Below are 22675 nucleotides of genomic sequence, written 5' to 3'. Positions count from 1 at the left end.
ATCTTTTCTTTTATCAGAAATATTAATCGTCTTTCCTGTAAGTGTCTTGAGTTGTTTTCGTCGTAAATATGTATATGATATGATCTGTGTTCGAGACAGTAACTAGATCCTTTGGATCGAATAGTCCATTCATTTTTCTCATAATTATCACTTCTTTTTTCGTTTCCGTTTAGGTCGATGGTTCTCTTTAAGATCTCACTCATCCAATTTACTATCGGGAACAATTCACCTCTTTCTTTAAGTTGCCATAAATCATATATTATGTTCGTTATATAAGAAACCGCTGGATTTGGCATATCATGCGCCCACTCGGACCACCAATTTTTGTATTTTCTCTCCGTTGTTAGTATATTGGTAAGTCGTCGGCCAGCAATTAACAGTAGGTCAACTGTATACAGATAAAGTTTATTTTCTAACCATGGCGAAAGGCCTCTGGCATCAAAGACATGATTAAAGTAGGCATTGTATAAGGTTTTCCTTCTTTTCAGAGTTATTCTTCTGAAGATCTTGAGTTGAGGTCTATTTAGTTTAACTTTTTGTTTTGCATCATTAATTATTCGCTGTATTGATTTTGTTGGCTGGAGTGAAAAGCCAACAATCTCATGTCTTCTCATCTTAGTGACATTGATCACCTCTGTTTTGTTCTCATTGATTTCTAGGTTTATCTTTTTAAAGGCCAATTTAATCTCCTCTGTCGAATGTTTAATATTATTTGTCAGAAGAATCAGATCGTCAGCATATGCCAAGACTTTGTGTATCGAGTTGTCTTTGTTTACTTCTCTAAGTGTTGAATCAATTGCCAGCACAAAGAGGAAAGGGCCTAATGCAAATCCCTGTAGCCCTTCAGGATCATCATTGATCATAAGTCTGCCGTTTTCATAAGTTCTTATGCGTCTTTTCATTGTAAAGTCAGTCACCATTGCTTCGTCTTCTTCTTCCATTCCAATTAGTCTCTCCTTGATTGCTGATCTCGACACCTTATCAAAGGCCTTCGTTAAATCCATTTTCACCATGAATTTATATTTGTTTCTGTGTAGGTAAATCATATACAGGAAGTCAATTCTTTTGCGCCCTAGATATGCAAATTGTAGCGTTTGATCGATATCTTTTAGTACTGTATTTTTAACTCGCCTTAAAAGTACATTATCAAGTATCTTCCCAAGAAAGGATTGAGTCCTAACAGTTCGAAAATCACCATTAGGTTTGGGTATTTTTGTTCCGCCACTTAAATTGATGTTTGGATGCATATAACCTTGGCTAATTATTTGATCAATTAATTTAATGATCTTATCTTTATTCTCCTCCCAGATTTTGTTCCATCTCTTTACCGTGAATCCATCTGCCAAGCCTGAGGAAGTTTTAAATTTCATTGCTTTCACCATTTGAATCTCCTCTTCCGTCAGACCAGCTGATCCTTCATGGATTATATTCGGTTCATCGTTTGTACAAATCAAATTTAATTTTGTTTTGTTCAGGTAAGATCTTTGATAGTTAAAATTCAATTTCTTAATATGTTCAAAAATATCAGGTTCATTCATTTTCCATAATTTAACGTTCTTTGATTTCATTCTGCTATTTCTTAATTTTTCTATTAATATTTGCTTCTCCAATCCTTCAGATCTTTTGATATTGCGTTTGATTCTCCTGGTTCTCCTGTTGCCTTGCATTTTGACCTTCCACCTCAATGGTTTTCCCAACATCGATAAATTGTTTATTGTTTCATTTATCGTTTTTCCTTCTTCCAGGACATCACTCCCATAAATTGGAATTTTTGGTTCTGTCAATGTTCTTCTGTAGATCAGAGTACATTTACCCTTTATCACCAAATGATCGAGGCCATTGATTTTAATCAGATGTGTTTTGTTGTCTTTAATTTTGCCGTTATAAAGACAGATATCAATAGCCGAGGCTGAATCTCCCATAATTCTGGTGTAGCAGTCAGGTTTATTTCTTGGTAGGAGAGAAATGTATCGCTTCTCATTCAGTATGGCTTCCACTTCTTTTCTCGTTTTAACATCGATGTTGTTGTTGACTCTTACCGAATCAGTCCAAACCAGCGTCTCAATGTTGATGTCACCAACTATAAGTGTCGATACCTCATCATCAGCCTGACTCAGATATCGTATCAGACCAATGATAGAATCCATATTTCTTGGTGAAGCATAAATACCAATGATTCTAAGTCTACAGTTGTTTCTTCGCAGCGTTACAAGCATTAGATCTTCTTTCAATAAGATTGTCTCTTCCATCATCCATTCAGTTGACCATGTCAAGCTTATCCGAAACCCTCTAAAGATGTTTGATCCATTTTCTGTCGAATTGTCCTCACTCACAAAAATAAAATCATTATCACATTGTTTAAGGTTTGAGATTATTTCTTTTTTATTATAACCGTTGAATACAAGAAATTTCACTTCCATTTAATCAAAGTACAATTTGACTTGTCACAATCTTAGACTTACAATTATGAGGACAGCATTCTATTGAAGAAAGACAGATTGTGGTATTCGTCTTCTGATTCAACAATGATGGCTTTCTCTCCACCCCATTTGATCCATACATAGTTAGCACAGACCACCGAGATGAGATTAGCATCCAATCGCCTTAGTACATCAGCCCTAAGGTTTGGTCTCCACCAGTTCCAGACCTTAATGATGGCACCACGTGATATGAGTTGACTCACAATTGGAAAATGTCTTCCCGCTGTTTCACTGTCAGTTGCAAAAATGTATTGTGAGACTCCAAGCTCGTCCGTACGAAAGATATTCATTATCCTCACCTCAATGGCATTTCGCTCCGGTAGAACCATTTCTATTATCATAAAGTCAACAGCTTCGTCAGTGACGATCTTAATAAATTCAGATTCAAAGAACATTTTAAAGTATAAGGTCAAGTAGAAATACTTCGATCAACCAGCAACTTAGAAGGAGTTAAGAGAAATGAATGATTTAGAGAAGTTTGTTGATCTTTTATATTCGAGAGGTTTTATTGAAGAAAAGTTAGTTGAGTAACTGAGGTACAAGTAATTATGAAGGAATCATATTTCATTGGATGGGATTTGAGGAAAATTAGCAACTGGCTTTAAAAAATCCCATTAGTTTTATTGCCCAAGAAGATCAGGATGAATTAGTGGTGGTGAAAATGTAGCCAAGTGGAGTTCTGAGTAATTTTCATCCGTATTTCTCAGCATAAGTTGAATTAGAAAATTGATTGTTGGACAAAGGCCTAAGTGGCCAGTTGGATGTGATACATTGGGTTCACCATTTTTAAGGCAATCAACGCAACAGGGTGTTGCAGTACAATAATTGTTGTTGCTGAGTCTTCCACAGTTAGTTTTGCTACAAACTGAGCACTTCGGTTCAACTCCACACAAATGCCTTTCTCCTTCATAAAAATTTCGACAGCAAAAGGAGCACTGAGTGACCCATACATTGTCCGCAACCAAAACAGTTTCACCTCTAATGATGAGTTTCCACTGATTTTCTTCCATAATGTTTCGACCATCATCCATTGTAAATATCACTTCAATCAGGCCATCATAAGTTTTCACCAAACCATTTATTCTCAAATTATTCCATTGTATTTGCGATTGCATCAGCCAACTTCTGGTAGCTTCAATGGTGTTGATTTCGGTATGTTTGTGATAAATTTTGAAGCTTGGAATTTGTCTTTCACTTAAGACTACTCTGTATTTATTTGTTCTCCACCACCATGAGCTCTCCATTTTCATTCTGAATTCATCGTATCCTTGTAGTGAAACACCTAATTTTATGAGGTGATCTTCATAAGTGGGGGCAGCAATAATATATTTTCCCACATCTGGCAATGCCACTATCAAAGATGGAACAAAAAATAATCTTTCTTCTGGTACCCCTTCTGCCAGTCCAATAAGAATTTCAGCCATTTGGTTAAAGGCAATTGTTGATCTCCATCTTTTGCCCAGGACTCCAGCCTGTTCGCCCAAATAGCCATTTCTGTGACCTCTATATTGTTCCATCTCTTTGGGTCAGCTAAGCAATCAAGAAGATTTATGGTAGCTAATAAAGATGAGTGAACAATAAACTTGAAAAGAAGAAAAAAAATAAGAAATTATACTTGATTATAGTTAAACTTTAGCGTTTCGGTTGTAAACACAGATTGTAAATTGTTGAAAATCAATCTCGAGAAAATAATAAAAGAAAGGAAAAAGAAAAAGAAAAAGAAAAAGAGTAACAAGAGAGAGGGAACAATCATAAACGAAGAATATGTAAGAATTGATATCAATCATGTGGCTTATTCTTTTAGAGAGCAAGATTGTAAGATTGATTAGTATCGCCTCCTTTTGTTACTTTGATTAGTTAAGGAGCGAAACTCGAAAAATGTCATCCGATCCTTTTTTAACAATCTCAGATTTAATTAACTTTCTTATTTTCTCAAGTTTTCCATCATCATTTGGATCAAGTTCCAAATATATCTTGTGTTTCAGGCCTTCAATGTGTTTAAGGCGACTGATGTATTTCTTGAGTTCCTTTGGATTATTTGACCATTGATCCCAAAGACATTTGACAAGGTCGAAGGCTTTGATTATCTGTTGTTTATATCTGATAGTTAGTAGCTGATGTTTAGCTAGATCATTTCTGGTCATTGTACTCATTTTAATCTCAATTCTACAAGTGGAGTCATTTATTTTTGATGAGTAAATTTGACTAATTTCCTCCTCACACCAGTCATTGGACCATTTGAGTTGCATCTCAATTTCCTCGGGCACAATCCAATTGGAGATGTCAATATAGAAATAGATAACTGATTGTCCTTCTGATGAAGATATTGACTTGGATACATCATACATCTGAAGTTCAAGAGGTTTTATCACCATTTTAGGAATCTCAGCCACATCAGCATCAAGCTCATCCACCATGACAATGTATTCTTCAAGTGTTGGTCTTGGACAAGGTTCACGTTGATAACCAAAGGTATTTGAAAGATTCATCTTGATTTTTTAACTTATTTGAAGACACAATTAGAATGATGAGTTAGTCCCAATTTATGATTTTAATTAGTTGATTTAGTTATAAACAATATTAGATTAATCAGATGCAAACACTAAAAGAAGCTTATCTTTCAAGGAAATTTGTTTATTTTTATTTATCCTGTCACATAAGTGGCTCCACTGTTTATTAAGCTTTCAAATAGAAACCAAAGGCGGAAAATTAAATACTATGATTGAATCATTTGAAATAATTTGAAACAATTTAATTAAATCATTATAATGATGTCAACTTATAATAAGAATCGAATTTTAATTTTCTTTTATCAGTTTTAGACTTAATTTTATTCAGTGTTTCCCATTGTTTCATTCATTGTTACAATTTTATTGGTATCTCAATCCTAATTGATTAATACAATTATTTTATAGAACTGGTTACAATTTAGTGTGGTTCAGTTCCATTAAGTTCCAACAATTCCAATCTTCTGGTGTATTCAGCATTGGCATTTTCGCAATCTCTCATCATTTTAATCAAGTCATTTCTTGCCCTCCTATGGCGAACAAAGAGTCTCCTTCGGTTTCCTTTAATCAGAGCAAAATCATCCGAACCCATTGTTAGTACGTCTTCATCCATGAGGTGTTCATGACCCTCTATATTCACTTCGTACCAGTTTTTTATGCTCGTTTCAAGTCCTTGTTCAATCAGTTCTGATATTTTGATGATAGTGTCAGCTGTAAAGTCATCCTCCATAAGAATCACTGTTATATGACTTATCTCATCATCTTCCCTATGTGTCCATATCCCGGGTACATTCATGTGGGAGCAATTGGTACATTTTCCTTTGGATTCAAAAATGACACATTCACTTGGCTCGTTCATGTAGAACGTTATGCCTGTTTCACGTTGATAAATCATGATTGTTTAGAATATTGATTGAGATCGATGGGGAAATAGTTGAATCACAGATTTTCTTCTCACGAAATAATATTTGGAGCTATTTTGTTGTTTGTTTCTCACTATTGACCGTTAAGAGTGAAAATGACAATAAATTTTTAAAAACTTCTTCTTATATACCCATACCTTTATTATCGATCTGCTAGTTAACTTATCGACAGTTGCCTTGTTCGACTAGAGAAGTGCAATCGATCATAAAAGCTGACCCACAGTCGTCCATTAATATTTATTACTTTGCGACAGTAAGAGCTTGAGTCATTTTGTTTATGATCGTCATAATCTTTTTGTTTAGGTCTTAAGCTGTAAACGTCAAGTATTGAGATTTACGATTATTGCTTTAGTTTGTTTTTCTTGAGAATGTCTCAGAAGTAGTTATCATTTCCCATAATATCATCCGTTTTATTCTTGATAATAAATGTAAACTGAATATTCGTTAGGATCAGAGACAATTTTAGAAGTCAGTTTTACTCATATTCATTATGTTTATATCTATTAAGAGATGCATTGAGTCATTTCTTTATTCCCTTCAATTAGATTTCGTAATTCACTTAGCTTACAAAAAGATAGTGATAAGTTAATTCAAAACAAAAAACAAGAGATTTTATCTTCAGGAGTTTATTTATTTGTATTTCTAACTTTGTTTCCACAAGGAGCCGAGAATCAATCGATTTGATTGAGATGTCTAAGGATTACATTAGAGTAAGTATGATTAATTTTAATCAGGGTTAGTTGTAGCTGTTTTTGTAAGGTGGGGCAGGATTTGGACCAAATGTTGTGACCTTCTTTATTGTTACATGAGGCACATCGATGGTTTTGTTCATTTCTTTTGACTGGACATTCAGTCGATTTGTGAGGTTTTGCACAAAAACCACATGTCAGCAAGTTTTTGCAGTTTGTTGTCTTATGACCAAACCTACTGCATTGAAAGCATGTTGAAATGTCTAAGTGGTCAAAAAATACGATTCGTTTCCAGCCAATGCTAATGGTACCTCTCGTTTTGTTATCATCAAGGGATGAGCGAATTTTTGATGAGATTTGCATGATAACTCTTGATTCTCTTTGTTTGTCTTCAACATGAATTACCTTAACTTGATCAGAGTCACCCCATGAGTTCCATTTCTTTAGTTTCTCTGTCCATTGAGCCCAATCATCTTCTCTTCTTATTCCTTCCACGTCAAAGGAGACCAGAGGGTCTGTCAATTCAGGTATTTTGACCTCAATCGAAACGTCCTTTTCCGTTGTATCATTGATTAATTTTTTAAAATTGACCATAAAGCGTTCCCTGGTTCTGGTGTCTTCAAAGAATAGTTTAATACAAGAACGAGCTAGTTCAAGATGCTCAACATTTAGCTGTGAATCCGGGTATCGATTTATAAGATCTTTGAACCAGTTTTTAATCACAAATCCATTGGCCATCTCTTCACCTTTCTTCATGTGTATCAATGCCAACGGTCTCAGTTCAAGTTTATCCACTTCTACCCAATATGAAGGTTTGGTCCATTTCTTTTCATAACGTAGATTAATTTCTAATCTTGTTTTCCCTTCTTGTACCGTGGATTTGGTTGGGTTGATCATCTTCTTGCTTGGTTTTCTTGTCATTGGAACAATAAGCATCTCTAAATACTTATCCAATTCTTCTTGGTCTTGATAATCTTTCGCATTGGAGAGGATTTCAATGAAGAGCTCCCTGTCTTCTAGTAGAATTTGTCTTCCAAGTTCCTTTATTGCTTCTTCCATCGGTAAGTGATTGGTAATCTCCTTGAGATGTTTTAAAATCGTTTCCAGGTCAATCTCGTCGTTAACATTTAGGACTGTTTCTTCACTGTTTTCTCCAGTGTTAACTTGTTTCTTTTGTTTCTTCGTTGGAGCCATTGATGATCAAGATGAGTAGTTCAAAAAGAAAATTTACTTATAACTTAATTTAATTAAACTTTTATTGTAAGGAATTAAGAGATTGAGGAGAGAGAATTCAAACAGAACAGATTCACAACAAGTCAAGTAGTTGGTTCAACAATAGATTTTCAAATGAAGTTGGTTCTCTTATAATTTTCATTTATACTCATCCTCATCTTAGCAAGATCTCCTGCCTTCGACTCTTAACACGTTATATTTGTGGGCTGTACGATATAGTTGCTTCTTTAATTGCTGTTGATATTGAGGACAATAAAAATAGTAGACCGAATGACCTTGATGATCGCATGAATTGCATTTCCAGTGTTGTCGATGATCCTTAAATTGGCATTTACTAAAGTGATGTTTCTTTGTGCAGAATGCACATTTTATAGCATTTTTACAACCTCTACTGGTATGACCATAACTGCAGCATATTTCACAGAATCTAATCTGAAAGTGATCCGTAAATTTTATTACCTCACCATCCAGTTTTATGTCCGCTTGTAATTTGTCCCTCGATTCACTATTAATGGTCAATATGATCGCACTCACATTATTACCCACATGAATGTGCTCTATAAGTGGTTGCTCTGTTAACATAGGATTTTCATCATGGATACGTTTAGCCAGGTCATCCATCAATAGTGATTGTGTCTTAACCAGGATTTTTATCATCGGATTTCGTAGAGGTGGCATGGTTATAGTTAGATCTTTTGTTTCCCATAATAGTTCCAAGAAAGGTGCTGGATCATTCGTCAGTAGTTTAACACAATCACGACCATATAGTAATCTATGTGGAGCTACATTTTTAATACGATGATGAATCAAGATTTTCAGCCTGTAAGTATCCATCATCTCTTTTTCATTTTCATTCTTCCTGATTATTATAGCTCGTTGATTAGCCACATCAGGTGTGTAATATCCATGAGTATCATAAGATGAAATCATTTTCACAAGAACAAGAGGCAACAACAAAGTTAAAACTGAAAAAAGAGAAAAAGAAGTTCTCTCAAATTCTCAAAAGAGAATAGAACTTGAGCTTCTTTCATAAATTCGCCAGGTGGCACTACGAGTAGAAAAAGAATTTCAGCCTCGTGTCGCCATCTGGTGATCGAGAGAAATTCTATCCACTGATTGTTTTCTTTTTCTCACCCGGTAGGTTGGTTTCTTTTTCCCTTTCTTTTCAACTTGATTTTGTTTTGATTCAATTTGAATTTTGTTCAACTTTACCCACCGGGTAAAAGTGTAATACCTTTTCTGTGGTGGATCAGTTGTTACTCTTTGGGTTCATGTTAATCTCTTGATTTGTTTGCTTCCCTATTATGATAATCTTAATATGATTTCTCCATGTTGACTTAAAGGTAAAGGTAAATGATTTTGTTTGATTTTTGTTGTTCTTTTCTGTTCTCACCCTATAGAATTTTCTTTTCCTTTTTTAGGTTTTTTTCTTTACTGTACAATCGGTAAAACGATGAATCCTATTATTATTGAAGAACCGTTTCAACTGAATTCTAAATTGTTTCATTTTCTTTTAATTAAACCTGGTCCATTGTCTTGTTCTTTTCTTCTTTGGATTGGTGAACCTTGTAATCCAAAATTGGGTGATCTTAGTTTATCGGTGGCTAAAAATTCAACCTCAATTATTGGTGATGATCTACATTTATTGTCCAGTAAATTATCACTCAAATTGAGTAATAAATTCAGTCAATCTAAACCCGTTTATGTTTCACTCAATATACCGTCAACAATTCAAACCGGTGATTTCTTGAATCAACTTGATCAACAGATTGTGTCATTTTTGGAAAAACATCTTACCAACTGATTGATACTCTCAATTTAACAATCAATCGGAATTACGATTCACAGAGACAATTTAATTATCTTCACAAAATTTTCTTTCCATCTTTCCAATTGTATTTAATTTCTCCGATCAAATGGCTAGAAGACCAAATGCTCATTCCTTTGAACGTAAGTAGGCCTTTAATCAATTCTTTTCTCTCTAATCGTCGCCATCTTTTTTTTCTATATTAGAATAACAATTAATTCTTTTAATTATCTTTAATTATCTTCCTTTCAATTCAATTAGCTGGTGAGGGTGAAAATGACCAACTCATCTATGGCCTTAAAAGCAAAGTCACAACACTTAAATCGGTGAGTATTGGTAACTTGATGGAAAATTTAATTCGCTTGTCAAATTATCCATTTAAATGTAATTATATTTTGTAATTTGTTTTCTTTTTTACATCAGCTTTCATTGGATATGGGGGATGAGATAAAATATCAAAATGCTTTTCTTAATGAATTGGATAAAGATGCTGATTCTACATTCGGAAGTTTATCGGCAAATATTAATCGTATTAAAAGACTTTCCCGATCTGGTGGTTGTAAATTTTACTTCTTGTTAATAGGATTCACTCTATTTGTTTTCTTGTTCATTTACATGATGATTTATAAGTAAATCGGATAAAAAGGATGGAAAATCATTACTACAAATAACACTTTCTAATTCACACTTTTCTTTCGTAACAATTGATTTTCTTATTGGGAAAATAATCAAAATGAAGCGATTTTATTATTTGAAGAAAATAAATTTTCTTTTATTCTAAAATCTAGAGAACAGAAAAGTTGATTATTGTTATTCGAGATATTGGAAAACAACCTAATTTAGAAAATTTAATTTCTTTTCTTCTCTTTTTTTCCAATGATTCTCACTGAGTGAATATCTATTCGTAAATTTGATTAACTCGTTCGGAGATTTCATCTTATTTAAGATTTTGATCTAGCTAATCGATCAGCAACATCTCTCCAATTAACGACATTCCAAATGGCCTTAACATAATCAGGTCGAACATTTTTATATTGTAAATAATAAGCGTGTTCCCAAACATCAATACCAAAAAGAGGAATCAAACCTAAGAAAAATCATTACGAATTTGAAGAAATTAAGTAAATTTGTTCTTGAGGTAATGAAGAAACAATTTACCTGTTGTTGATTGGAGAGGATCTTGATTAGGACAAGAAGCTACTTGAAGATTCTTGCTAATTGGATTATAACCTAACCAAGTCCACCCAGAGCCTTGAACACCAACAGCAGCGGAATTCATGATTGATTTAAGATTATCGAATGAGCCAAAAGATGATTTAATCGATTCCATAAGAGCACCTTCAGGTTGCCCTCCTCCATTGGGCGATAAATTTTGCCAGAAAATAGAGTGATTAATGTGACCACCGCCGTTGAACCTTAAAGCAGGTCCCAAGCTGATGGCGGTGGAAACATCATTTTTAGCCAAAGCCTCGGCGAGTTTTTCCTCGGCGACATTTAAATTAGTCACATAAGCGGCGTGATGTTTAGTGTAATGTAATTTCATTATATCAGCGGAAATTGTTGGTTCCAAAGCATTGAAATCATAAGGTAAATCGGGTAATTTGTGAGCACCATTAACACTCTGGGCGAAAGCATTACGGCAAAGCCTAAGAGAAAAGAAAACAATTAGAATTTCAATCAACAAACAACCAAAAATCTTCAATCAAAATCCCCAATTAATCACAAGCCACTTACCGAGTAAGAAGATGAGATTTAATCAAATTGCTTGACACGAACATGATTAGAACAGAATCAAAACCAACAGTTAATTGTTCACAATAAACAACAACAAGGAACAAGCAAAGGCAAAGAGTAACAAACAACTGAGACTCTGTTGAAATAACGTAACCATGACAACTGAACTGTTCCTTTGATTGTTCACTTTGGTTAATTAATCATTTTCAAGAAACGATTCAAGTTAATATTGGTCATTCGAAAGGTGAAATGGTGAAAAAGAGGACTCAAAAGCCGATCGAGTGTCTCAATAATCAATTGATAGAAAATTAATTTGCTGTGTTAATAGTGATTCCAAGCTATTCCCAGGGAGAATAATCTTTTTGAGATTATCTGAATGGAATTTCTCTTCATTTTCATGAATGACTTTTGGAAGTTTGTAAATGGATTTACGATTAAAGGTCGAGAGAATTTGAGTAATTAGATCAAAATGTGCTTGATTATGTTCCAAGTTTAATGTGCTTTTATTAGAATCAAGAGTCATTTCCTATCGAGGGAGGAAAAGTTTCAATGCGAATTTATTATTAAATATTGATAATAATATTTTTGACGAAGAGGGAAAACCGAAAAAGTGACCTTAAGAATTGTCGATCTGAGTAAACCATCAATCTTTCATGATATAGTTTTAAGATCTTCGTCATGTGAATCCGCTAATCTTTATCTCTGAACAAACTTTAAAGTTTTTGGAAACTTCTTTACTTGATACGGACTTTTGGACCTTACGAACAAGGCAAGTAATCGAACTTCGGTTTCGAAATAAAAGAATGGCCGTTCTGGTTCGAGTTTATTATCAAAATTCAAACTATGTTAGTAAAAATTCATGGAAGGACCAAGATCGCCTTCTAAACAAATTCATATCCTTTCCGAACCGCGGCCATACTAGCGGCAGAGAAAACACCTTCAGGTGTTGATGAAATACTCGGCGCTGGTTTGGCTCATATTCAATTGGAAAATCCTCCGTTCATTGTGTCTTCGTTTTGTATGTTTTCCTCTATAACGGAATAAGTGGCCTTGGTACATAAATATCACAGCTAAGTGATGCTCGATTTTCAATATCAACAATAAACACTAACGACGGTGACTTGTAAATTTTCTGAAATTAGGCCGAAAATTTCTAACATAATCAATCGAATTAAGCATCTTAATTTGAAATGTTGATAAAATTTTTCGATATGAAAGATTTTACAATTGATCGAAATTAATTTTTAATTGTTGAGGTTTTATTTGTATTAGAAAATGCACTTCTGTTTAGGTGGTAAATTGTTTGACGATTTTTAGGAGTTTAACTTTTAAATTAGGTTTTTCTTTTTATTCTCATTCTTGATTGTTGAGAGATTATTATTATTAACTTTGGTTTTGTGATAATAATAATGTTAAAGTTTCTCGACAAGTTTGATTCCAAGAAGCTTGAGTCCCAAACTGAGAATATAAGATGTTGCTTCGCAAAGAAGAACTCGCTCCATGTTAACTTTAAATTGTTCTGAATCACCACCGGGAATTTTCTCGATTACGTAACATTGTTCATAGAATTCAGAGAAAACAACTGATAGTTCAAAGAGGAAGGTACAAAGAGTATGAGGAGAAAGAGTTTCAGAAACGGTCATGATAATGTCGGGAAATTTGAGGATAAATTTGGCTAATCGAAGTTCACGAGGATGGGTTAGAACTAATTCTTTTGTTTCATCTGCAAGTTCTTTAGCTGATTTGGTGATGCCCGTTTTTCGAATAATGGAACGAATTCGAGCCAAACAGTAGAGAAGATAAACAGCAGTATTACCACGATCGTCTAACATTCGATCGAAACTAAATTCATAATTTTTAATTCGATCCTGAGCTAAATCAGAATATTTAATGCAACCATAGGCAATCGCTTTTTTGGCAACTTCCAATTCCTCGGGTGATAAAATTTTGTCTCTTTCCTTTTCCTTTAATTTTTGTTCTGCTCGAACGATTCCTTCGTCCAGCAATTCTTTGAGTCGGACACTGTCACCAGATCGAGTCTTGAATTTGGTTCCTTTCTCGCCTAATGAAAAATAGAGTTGGAAAGGAAAAGAAAATTGTTCAATTAATTAAAGGGACACAAATATGAAATGATATCGATGAAATTACCCAAGACAAGGCCAAAGACGACATGTTGAACGAGAACCTTTTCTGGATCATAATAACCCGCTTGTTGGGCGGCGGCGAAAATGCTTCTAAAGTGACTTTCTTGCCCGGCATCGGTTACATAAATGATTCGATCTGCTTTCTCAGTGGCCACTCGATACCTGAGACAGGCAACATCTGATGTATCATATGTGAATCCACCGTCAGATTTAATTACAGTCAATGGAACCTCTTTGGTTTTACCATTGATGAAAAACATCCAACGTCCATCGTCTTGAACAATTAATTCACGTTTCTTTAAATCTTCAACCATATCACTCATTTTATCTTGATAGAAAGATTCACCGCGTTCAATTAGTCCATGAATATCGAGAACATCATAAATTTGTTGAAATTCTTTTCGTGAAATTTCACAAATTAATTCCCAAGCTCTGTAAATAGCTGGTTCTTTGGATTGAAGTTTAACAACACAATCTTTGGATTTTTTATTGAAATCTGGATCTTCATCGAAACGTTTTTTTGCCTCTTGATAAAATTTCTGTAAATCTCCGATTGCTGGTGGACTTTCAACATAATCGGGAAACTTTTCCTCCATGTAAGCCAATAACATACCAAAAGCAGTTCCCCAATCACCAATATGATTGATACGATGAACTTCATGTCCCAAGAACTCCAGAATATTGGCAATACTATCACCGATAATAGTTGATCTAAGATGGCCAACATGCATCTCTTTGGCAATATTCGGAGCTGAATAGTCAATTATTACCTTTTGCTTTTTCTCCGGTACAATGACAATACCATCTTTCAATATAGATAAAACCTTTTTTCCAACATAACCATCTTGAAGAGAAATATTTATAAATCCTTTGTCGACAGTTTGAGTGGCAATCAAATCATTATCAGGTACATTGGCAGCCAGTTTTTCCGCCAATGATTTAGGATCAAGTTTACCTTCAATATTTAATTCTTTAACCTTTTTAATTAAAGCCATGGCAGAGTTACATTGATAATCCGCATGAATACTTGGCCTAATTGTAGCTCGAGTTCCAGCCAATTGAGGGAAACTTTTCTCAATCGCTTGACTATAAATGGTCTCAAGTTTAACTGTAAGAGGTTCCATGTTCAAACACCGGTGAATCAAACAACTAAATTAAATTAAACAATCAAAAGGACACAATCAAAATCTTAATTAATCCAAGAAAAAAAAGTTCACGTGTAAACAATTTATTGATCCTCCAAGAGGTGACTAACTACAGTCGTCCGAAGACTGAGCAGCCTCAAGTGCTGCCCTCGATCGGTCATCTGAGCCACCGAATGATAGAGAACACAAAGCAAAAAAATTTTTTGTTGAATTTTCATTTTGTTTACAATTGAAAAAAATAAAAAATTAATCAATTAGACATTTGATCTTACATTTTAATATATTGTTCATATAATTCAGGTGGATCTCTAAAATAGGGGAAGGTAAAAGTATTCTGTCGAGAAGTTGTTAGTGTCAGAGTTCATTCTTATATAAGAAACGTGTTTTTCAGTATTCTGTCTCAGAGTATTCTGTCTTGCTGAACCTACCTGATTATTTGTATTCAATTTGGTCTCCACACTTAGTACTTCAATTTTTATGATAAAACACAATTTAAATATTAATTATTTAGTTAAATTTAACAATTTAATTCTTATAAAAAATTAAACAAAAAAACAGAAAACAGATTATTCGTCGCGGTTCCCACCAGATGTCGCTACTTTTTCTCATTCAAATTTCGTTTCAAAGAAAAGGCGCCAAACTTAAAATCGAAAACTGGTAACAATTAACAAAACAAAGTTGATCCAAACTAATTAAACTCAATCATTCAGTTCAATCAGAAAATCTCTCCAATTAAATTGATGACTAATTGAACCTTGATATCAATAACTTCATTGTTTTCTCTTTCTCTTTATTGACTTTGGTTCGAAGTCTTCACTTTAGCTGGTCATAACTACATTCTGAGACTATCTAATTAAAAGACTAATCAACGTGATGAACAATTAATGAATCAACTATCAGATTAAAAGATATGTTATATAAACTATTGAATTTCATCTATCTATTTTAACACCATGAAAGATAATTAGAAGGAGCTTAACAAGAGAGTAGAAATGAAGAAGAAGAAAAAAAGTTTCGTTTATCAATTGAAAGTTCAAATGATGTTCAAATAATATTTACTTCCTCCGTAACAATTATTATCTCTGTTCACTCAGTTCACTTCGAGTTTGGTTGAAAATAAACGAAAAGTACACCGAGTAAAAACAAATTCGAGCATCTTAACCACCTCCCACCTTCCCTCATAATATTTTGGCCTCCATCCGAAATTAATATTAAGGGAAGACACAATTTAGCTTTAGGAGGAGTGCGAAAAATATTCACCAGTAATTTCCATCCCTTTCCCACCATGGGTATGGAGAGATGATGATTAAGATGAAGATGAAGATAGAGAAAGAGAAAGAGGATGAAGATAAGAAAGAGAAGATATTTACACTGTTACTTACAGTCATACGAAGATAATTTTGTTGCTCTGGCAAAGATTGAATTGTAAAAGTGAAAAAAAAGTCTAGTCGGAAATTTTTAACATATCAATTGCTCAGGGAAAGAAAGAGGAAGATGATTTCTTTTTATCATCATCAACAACAAGTAGTAAAATCGGTAACATCATCTTCATCCTTTACTTCATCACCCTAATCATCATCATCATCATCATCATTCCCAACGTTGTTATCCAAATCTTTTCAATCGTAAAAGCGAAAGAGGAAAAAAAATTCAAATGAAAACAATAAATTAAATTCACATGAGCCATGAGACGAGAAAAATGATTAACGATTAATCAATTGATCAATTTAAGATCAACACCTTAATTTTGATACTTTTTTTTGTTAATCCATCAAATGATTAGTTAATTTGTCGACCGATTCAATTGTAATATCGTTTTTTTTTGTTACTGTTTTGGTGTTTTTGTTTTTCTCTCTGTGACCATTTCGATTGTTGTTCCTTCAAATTTGTGTTCTTAAATCAACTTGATCATGGAAAATTCTGAACCTCAGGCTGACCCATATGATATTTGGAAGGCACTTCAGCCCCAGGTCGTTATCGTTAATAACCCAATGTATTTTGTTAAATTAAAACGAGAAACGAGATCTAAATTAGTCGCTTTCTTCGAGTACTTCAAGACATTCACAGAGCGTTGGTTTTCCCACATCCTATTACTTTTTGTCCTTTTTTTGTACGGGTGTTTTGGTGCTTGGATATTCATGATGATCGAGGGTAAAGCCGAAGTGAAATACAAGGTAAGTCAACAATTAGCGACAATTAACCGATTGAAACAACCAATCAACCAAAAACTTAAAGTCTCTCGTCCTCAACAACTTTTTGTTTTCATCTTCTTTCAACATTGTCACTGATTCTTGAATTCATTGAGTTGATTGTTGATTAGATGTGGAGTTAATTGTCAACTACTTTGGATGTGGCAATGATTGATTATTTAAACCTTGACATGTTAACACAATTAACAATTGGATTAGTTTGTTTTTCCTCGAAAAATAAATAAATTAACAAGGTGATGAGGCCAACTGATGAGATCTCCATTGATTTTAGTTGGTAAATTGTTGAGGTTTTAATTGCTGGTTAATAAAAATTTTTCCAATTCTTTCATCACTGATTAGTCCTCTCAAGTATTATAATTAATTAGCTTGAAAAAGTTTAACTGTTGATCAACTAATTGTCAAAGTTTTACCATAACATTTGACACTCAACTTAATTACCTTAACCCACTAAATTTATGATTAACACAATCAATGAATTACTCAAACCTCACAATCTAATTTAACTCATGTAACCATTACAACTGAAAATTGTAATCATCATTGAGTTAATTGTAGGTAATAAGGTTCACAATTAGTTTGGTCTCTTGCCAATTTGATAATATTAAATTAACAAGATTATTGATTATAAGTTTTTACATAGTCAACAATCAAAAAAAAAAGGATTATCAGTTAATTGTTACAATAATTTATCCAACAATTAATGTATACGCTGATCATTTGGTTTGATCAACAAAATTTGTTACAATTAACGGTTCATTTAATTTGTTTTTCTGCTTCCTAGTTATTCAAATTAAATCTTTCACAATCAGCAATTATTATTAATAGATTTGTCTAGTTAATTATTATTATTAATAAATTGTCTAACAATTTATCATCTTGGGATAACAATTAAACTTTTAAATTGCTTAGTCTTGAAGAAAAGTTACAATTACAATTGTTCAAATTGTTTTAACTCTTTTTCAATCAGTAAATCAGTTGATTCGATGATCAAATTTAGATATGTAAGTAATTATTGGTTAATCCAAAGTGATTAACCGATAATCCTAAACCAGAAATAGTTAAATAACTAAGATAATTGTTGGCAGTTAGTTACAAGTCGCTTGTTTAAATCAATGACAGTCGATGACAACAATTTAAATCAATCAATGAACATCATACAGTCATGGGCATTAACTTTCGTACACTTTTAAACACAGGTAAATATGATAATCTAATCGGTCTTCAGGTCATTTCCGTCCAATGACCATTAGAATTGTAGATCATTTGTCCTTTTCCATTTTCTAATTTCGAAAATTGTTCCAAAATATTTTCCACTCGAAGTCCTTTTCATTGGACATTGCCAATGGATCGTTGAAAAGATCAGTTGATTGTTAGATTCATCGACAATTTCATAGAACGAGTTTGAATATTGAACTTTTATCCAAATCGTTATGGTTTTCCTCAAAGTTTCGGTGTCCTGGGCAATGAACACATTGACGGGCATATTATCCAGGTCACTATGGTCAATGAAGATTCACAACAATGCCTGAGGTGAACTTGAGGCCGAAAATTTGGAACGAAAAAAGTTTGGTATTGAAGTTTTCGTATGAAACGTTTTGGTTACGAAAACAATGAAACTTTTCAATTAATCCGATGCAAAACCACCGAAGAACCAGATTACCAATTAAATTTAATTGTTGAGAAAAAATTCCATTTTTCAGTCATCTTAGTGATTAATCAATCTTTTAATTGCTAATCATTTGAGTCTAATATATAATCGGAACTGAACGTTTACGATTTCGGTTTCGGTTTCTTTTGGATTAATTTGATTTCTTTTCGGATTAACCGATTGATTTATCGACGCAACAATTAAAACTAATTCAGTTTATATATTACTTGTAATATATACAAACTATTAGATTGATTAAAAGTTCATACTGATTAATTACCATTTACTCAGCTCGCTTCATGTTGTTGACAAGAACTCAAAGTTCAATCAAGTTAATCATTCACTTATTTTCAAACAATTAACTTTTTCAACAAATTTACATGGAGATTCAATTTCAATTGTAAACAATTTAGTTCTTAAAATACAAACTAACCTAATGAAACTTAATTGTTACCATCCTTTGGTTAAATGTAAATGAATTTGATCATTAAACTTAATTGCGTTTAATTGACAAGATTAAGGTTCATTTAATCATCAACTAACTTTATCCTCGTCAAGTTAATCATCTTAATTGTTGGCAGTTAATCAACAATGTTCACCCTGACATCCAAATACACTTTTCCCTATCATTTTTACCTTTACTCGTTACTCTTAATTGTTGTCATTAAATTACTGTCCCATTGAGAGAAACACAATCGTAACAATTAAACAATCAAATCCATTGATGAAAAATAATAAACTGACAATTTATATTTCATCACCTTACAAACCTGTTGATAAACAATTTATTCAGGTTAATTAATCATTGACTGACTAATTGTCAACGGTTTTCATTGATTTTGAATGTTAATTGTTAGCAAAATTAAATCACATCTCAAATCTTAAGATGAATTATAAACAGTGAAGCAAATTTGTATTTCTAATTCTGTAAATTGTATCACAACTAAATTTGTTTCCAACCTAATTACAGTTAGTTAACTAACTGTAATCTCTTAACTGTCAAATGATTAACATAAATAATCAACGAAGTCAATGATTACTAATAAACAAGAAGACAAGAATCAGAATTAGGTTTGAATTAGGAAAACAAAATTACTACATCAACAATCAATATCTAAATTAAATCAACAATCAAGTGATTATAAATTGTGAATGAAAACTGATCAACTAGAATAACAATTAACTTTGATTTATCAAATTCAATGTGATTCTTAATGTTTGATTAACTTTTGTTTGTCTCTCAATATGAGAAATGAAAAGCAACAATTTAACTTGATTATCCTGATTGAGTTAACAACAAACTATTCTCATGTTTATTTTGGCTACTGATTGTAACTAAATTATAACTAAATTAAATATCCTAATATAATTTTCTCATATCTCGTAATCTCTTTGTAACCAAAATCCATTTGGCCTAAATCATAATTAGTCAGTATAATGATTACGAATCTGATGTTTACACTAATTTAGTTTCTCTCTCCAAGAATATAAATTAATTTATTTCTATTAATAATCATATGTACATGTTAATTGTTGATAAATTAAGAAATTCGGATCACAATTATCATAGATACAAAGTCAATCCCTTAAGTTTCTTGGTTCGTTTGTCTCGATTAGATAGATTGTCACAATAATGTTCAGAATTGATCAGAATTTTGATTTTCCCTTCCAGGAACCAGTTTCTTACATGATTCAGGATTTCAAACGGGAATTCTGGTATCAGGCCAGGGTGATAAAAAGAGATAGAAATGCGATCTATCGTCTTGTTGAATTAAGAATGAATGAATTCGAGAGACAATTATTGGAAAATTTCAAGTCCGGTATTGAGGTCGAAGTCGAAGATGTCGCTTGGACCTTTTGGGACGCACTGTTTTTCTGTGTAACCATTTTCACCACAATAGGTAAGGTTGAATGGACTGTTCGAAATGTTCAATTGTTCTCGTTAATTTTTCAATCAATCCTTTCGAATAGGTTATGGTCATGTAACACTGAAAACTGATCTTGGTCGCGGATTCACAATGATTTATGCTTTTATTGGTATTCCATTGGTACTTATGGTTCTCACCGATTTGGGTAAACTTTTCACTCGAGGTATTAAGTTCAGTTTTCTTAAAATCCGTCGATTCTGTTATGCTCATGGATTCCGTCGGGTGCGACAAGCTGGACGCACGGTCTCTGCCTATCAAACACAGGTAAGAATATGAATCCTCAAGTGACAACCATTTAATAGACTTTGAGATGAAAGTTTGAAGAAAATTTTCTCAACCATTTTCTTGTTTATAATCAGTATGTTTCAGGCGCTTATAATGCTATCAGAAGATTATCCGTTCCAAGGCGATCTAAAAGTAAGGCAAGTTCGAAGGAATCAAGTGTCGTTAAGGAAACAACGAGGTCGAATGATATAAACTTGAGATTACCTTCGGAAGATCCTGAATCAGCTTTTCCTATGGACACAACTCGAATTTATAAAACTCCAATAATTTATCCTGGAGAAATGCCGAGTTTAATCAGCCCATCTTCGGGTGTTGTCTCATCTTCCCCGTTACCACCTCCGCCTGTTATCATCTCATCGAATCCAACCCCGCCGATGACAGCCTATGTCGAATCTCGTCCAGGAAGCCCAATAACACCCGAAACACCGGCTCCTTTTACCGTGGACGATGAATTCAATCTTCCAGTCAGTTTAGCGCTTTTCATTCTAGTACTTTACATCCTTTTGGGCTCATTTATTTTCACATACACGGATGAATGGCGTCTCTTTGAATCATTTTACTTCGTTTACATCTCAATGAGTACCATTGGATTTGGTGATTACGTTCCAGAAGATTCACTTTCAATGATTGCCTCATCTATTTATATGCTTTTCGGTTTAGCCTTAACCTCAATGTGTATCAATGTAATTCAAGAAAGACTTGCCGAGTCGTTTGAGAACGCAAAAGTCAGAATCGGTGCCCAATTGGGTCTAGATGTTAATACGATAACGGGAAGTGGTGTTAATGGTACGGGTGGAAATGGTGATCCTGGGAGAGAATCGAAAAAAGAATCTGGTAAAGAGGTTGGATTCGAATTGAAGTCCGCCGATATTGGTAAATCGCTTCGAGAGAGGCGTGAACGTCGACGATCATCTGAAAGATCAAATTCCGATAAATCTTCCGATATAACATCAATCAATACAATGAGAACACCAAATGATCAATTGGATAAAACGAGTTCAGAAGATGATTATTCAGTGAAAACTTCCGATCTGTGAACATGATGGAAACTCTGAACCATGAAATAGTCCAGAACGATGAAAATCATGATTAAAAGAAATCAACTCGAAAAACCAATTAAATTGCTCAAAACAATCAACTCGAGTTCTAAACATCAAAATAAAGCACATGAGATAATATAATTATCCTTAATCATCAATCGAATCCATTCAAATCCAATGGATAATCATGTTTTTTTTTCTTCGATGATTATGATCAATAAGATAATTAACTAATCATCAATAACTATGACGATGATTAATTCTTGTAAATCTAATTGTTTGTGAGCTTTTTAATCAAAGGAACGAAAAATTAATCTTGTCAACTGAATCAAATTTGATCTCTAGTTGAAAAGATGATGGTGATTAGTTAACAATTAACTTTTCTCAGGGCTTTTAATTTTAATTGTGCGCCACACAGAACCAACAATTAACGCCTTCCATTTATATTGTTACACCTCTGGTTGATTATAATCAAACAATTAGTCGTTTCTTAATTGTGTCCATCAGATCAAATCATCATTCAAAATTCATTAATCATCGTTAATTGTGATCACCAATGTTCACAACACCAGCAATCATTTAGTAATCACTTTCGAGGACAATTAAGTGTTGGTGTTTCTTTTTTTTTTGCTACAATTAATTTGATTTCATTCATTTATTTGATTGAATCAATTAACAATTAACTCTTAATCATTTTCTGTGATATAAAACCAAACAAAAATTACTAGTGATCAAAATGTAACATGTAATTAAAATAAATCATTAATTGTCCTTTCATCGTTCATCAACAATTTAAACTAAATCAACAACAATTAATATATAAATTACACAGTTTATTAGGAGAAAACAATTAACCACCAATAGGTGATTTAATTGTCACAATTAATTACATGAAAAATTAT

The 22675-nt window shown here is 33.2% G+C and overlaps 4 protein-coding genes across 7 annotated transcripts; 2 read left to right on the top strand and 2 right to left on the bottom strand.

Annotated features, from left to right (window-relative positions):
* The first annotated feature begins 8978 nt into the window (after nt 1-8978).
* Nucleotides 8979-10326, top strand: LOC128392733 (uncharacterized). Of its 3 annotated transcripts, none has more exons than XM_053352813.1 (4): nt 8979-9175; nt 9426-9782; nt 9901-9965; nt 10063-10326. In XM_053352813.1, exons 2-4 carry the CDS (start codon nt 9749-9751, stop codon nt 10270-10272), a joined length of 309 nt encoding a protein of 102 aa, XP_053208788.1. In that variant the 5' UTR covers nt 8979-9175; nt 9426-9748; the 3' UTR covers nt 10273-10326. The 3 variants fall into 3 exon arrangements, with proteins under 3 accessions (XP_053208788.1, XP_053208789.1, XP_053208787.1); XM_053352814.1 differs by having other exon boundaries at nt 8979-9181; XM_053352812.1 differs by having other exon boundaries at nt 8979-9181; nt 9254-9782.
* A 41-nt stretch (nt 10327-10367) lies between these two features.
* LOC128392732 (superoxide dismutase [Mn], mitochondrial-like) lies at nt 10368-11533 on the bottom strand. The gene is made up of 3 exons (XM_053352811.1): nt 11374-11533; nt 10798-11285; nt 10368-10726 (listed from the first exon to the last, which is right to left on the bottom strand). Exons 1-3 carry the CDS (start codon nt 11415-11417, stop codon nt 10581-10583), a joined length of 678 nt encoding a protein of 225 aa, XP_053208786.1. The 5' UTR covers nt 11418-11533; the 3' UTR covers nt 10368-10580.
* Nucleotides 11534-12693: 1160 nt separating this feature from the next.
* LOC128392730 (arginine--tRNA ligase, cytoplasmic-like) lies at nt 12694-15232 on the bottom strand. Of its 2 annotated transcripts, XM_053352809.1 has the most exons (4): nt 15091-15232; nt 14935-14996; nt 13522-14666; nt 12694-13435 (listed from the first exon to the last, which is right to left on the bottom strand). In XM_053352809.1, the coding sequence occupies exons 3-4, from the start codon at nt 14639-14641 to the stop codon at nt 12786-12788; spliced, it is 1770 nt and encodes a 589-aa protein (XP_053208784.1). In that variant the 5' UTR covers nt 14642-14666; nt 14935-14996; nt 15091-15232; the 3' UTR covers nt 12694-12785. The 2 variants fall into 2 exon arrangements, with proteins under 2 accessions (XP_053208784.1, XP_053208782.1); XM_053352807.1 differs by lacking the exons at nt 14935-14996; nt 15091-15232 and having other exon boundaries at nt 13522-14793.
* Nucleotides 15233-16085: 853 nt separating this feature from the next.
* On the top strand, nt 16086-22535 carry LOC128392731 (TWiK family of potassium channels protein 18-like). The gene is made up of 4 exons (XM_053352810.1): nt 16086-16836; nt 20193-20421; nt 20492-20712; nt 20808-22535. Exons 1-4 carry the CDS (start codon nt 16573-16575, stop codon nt 21768-21770), a joined length of 1677 nt encoding a protein of 558 aa, XP_053208785.1. The 5' UTR covers nt 16086-16572; the 3' UTR covers nt 21771-22535.
* Nucleotides 22536-22675: the final 140 nt, after the last annotated feature.

Source organism: Panonychus citri, unplaced genomic scaffold (assembly GCF_014898815.1).
Source record: "Panonychus citri isolate SS breed McGregor unplaced genomic scaffold, ASM1489881v1 Contig00136, whole genome shotgun sequence".
Taxonomy (NCBI): domain Eukaryota; kingdom Metazoa; phylum Arthropoda; class Arachnida; order Trombidiformes; family Tetranychidae; genus Panonychus; species Panonychus citri.
The sequence above is the reverse complement of the archived record's forward strand: the minus strand, read 5'-3'. Positions and strand labels throughout refer to the sequence as shown.

Bases quoted from the DNA above. Each gene is read 5' to 3' on its own strand.
- LOC128392732 (XM_053352811.1), bottom strand. From the start codon at position 11,417: ATGTTCGTGTCAAGCAATTTGATTAAATCTCATCTTCTTACTCG. The intron at 11,286-11,373 runs GTAAGTGGCTTG...CTTTTCTCTTAG, and splicing joins AAATCTCATCTTCTTACTCG to GCTTTGCCGTAATGCTTTCG. The intron at 10,727-10,797 runs GTAAATTGTTTC...GATTTTTCTTAG, and splicing joins TCCTCTCCAATCAACAACAG to GTTTGATTCCTCTTTTTGGT.
- LOC128392731 (XM_053352810.1), top strand. From the start codon at position 16,573: ATGGAAAATTCTGAACCTCAGGCTGACCCATATGATATTTGGAAGGCA. The intron at 20,422-20,491 runs GTAAGGTTGAAT...CCTTTCGAATAG, and splicing joins AACCATTTTCACCACAATAG to GTTATGGTCATGTAACACTG. The intron at 20,713-20,807 runs GTAAGAATATGA...GTTTATAATCAG, and splicing joins TCTCTGCCTATCAAACACAG to TATGTTTCAGGCGCTTATAA.
- LOC128392730 (XM_053352809.1), bottom strand. From the start codon at position 14,641: ATGGAACCTCTTACAGTTAAACTTGAGACCATTTATAGTCAAGCGATT. The intron at 13,436-13,521 runs GTAATTTCATCG...ATTTTTCATTAG, and splicing joins CGTCTTTGGCCTTGTCTTGG to GCGAGAAAGGAACCAAATTC.
- LOC128392733 (XM_053352813.1), top strand. From the start codon at position 9,749: ATGGCTAGAAGACCAAATGCTCATTCCTTTGAAC. The intron at 9,783-9,900 runs GTAAGTAGGCCT...CAATTCAATTAG, and splicing joins AAATGCTCATTCCTTTGAAC to CTGGTGAGGGTGAAAATGAC. The intron at 9,966-10,062 runs GTGAGTATTGGT...TTTTTACATCAG, and splicing joins AAGTCACAACACTTAAATCG to CTTTCATTGGATATGGGGGA.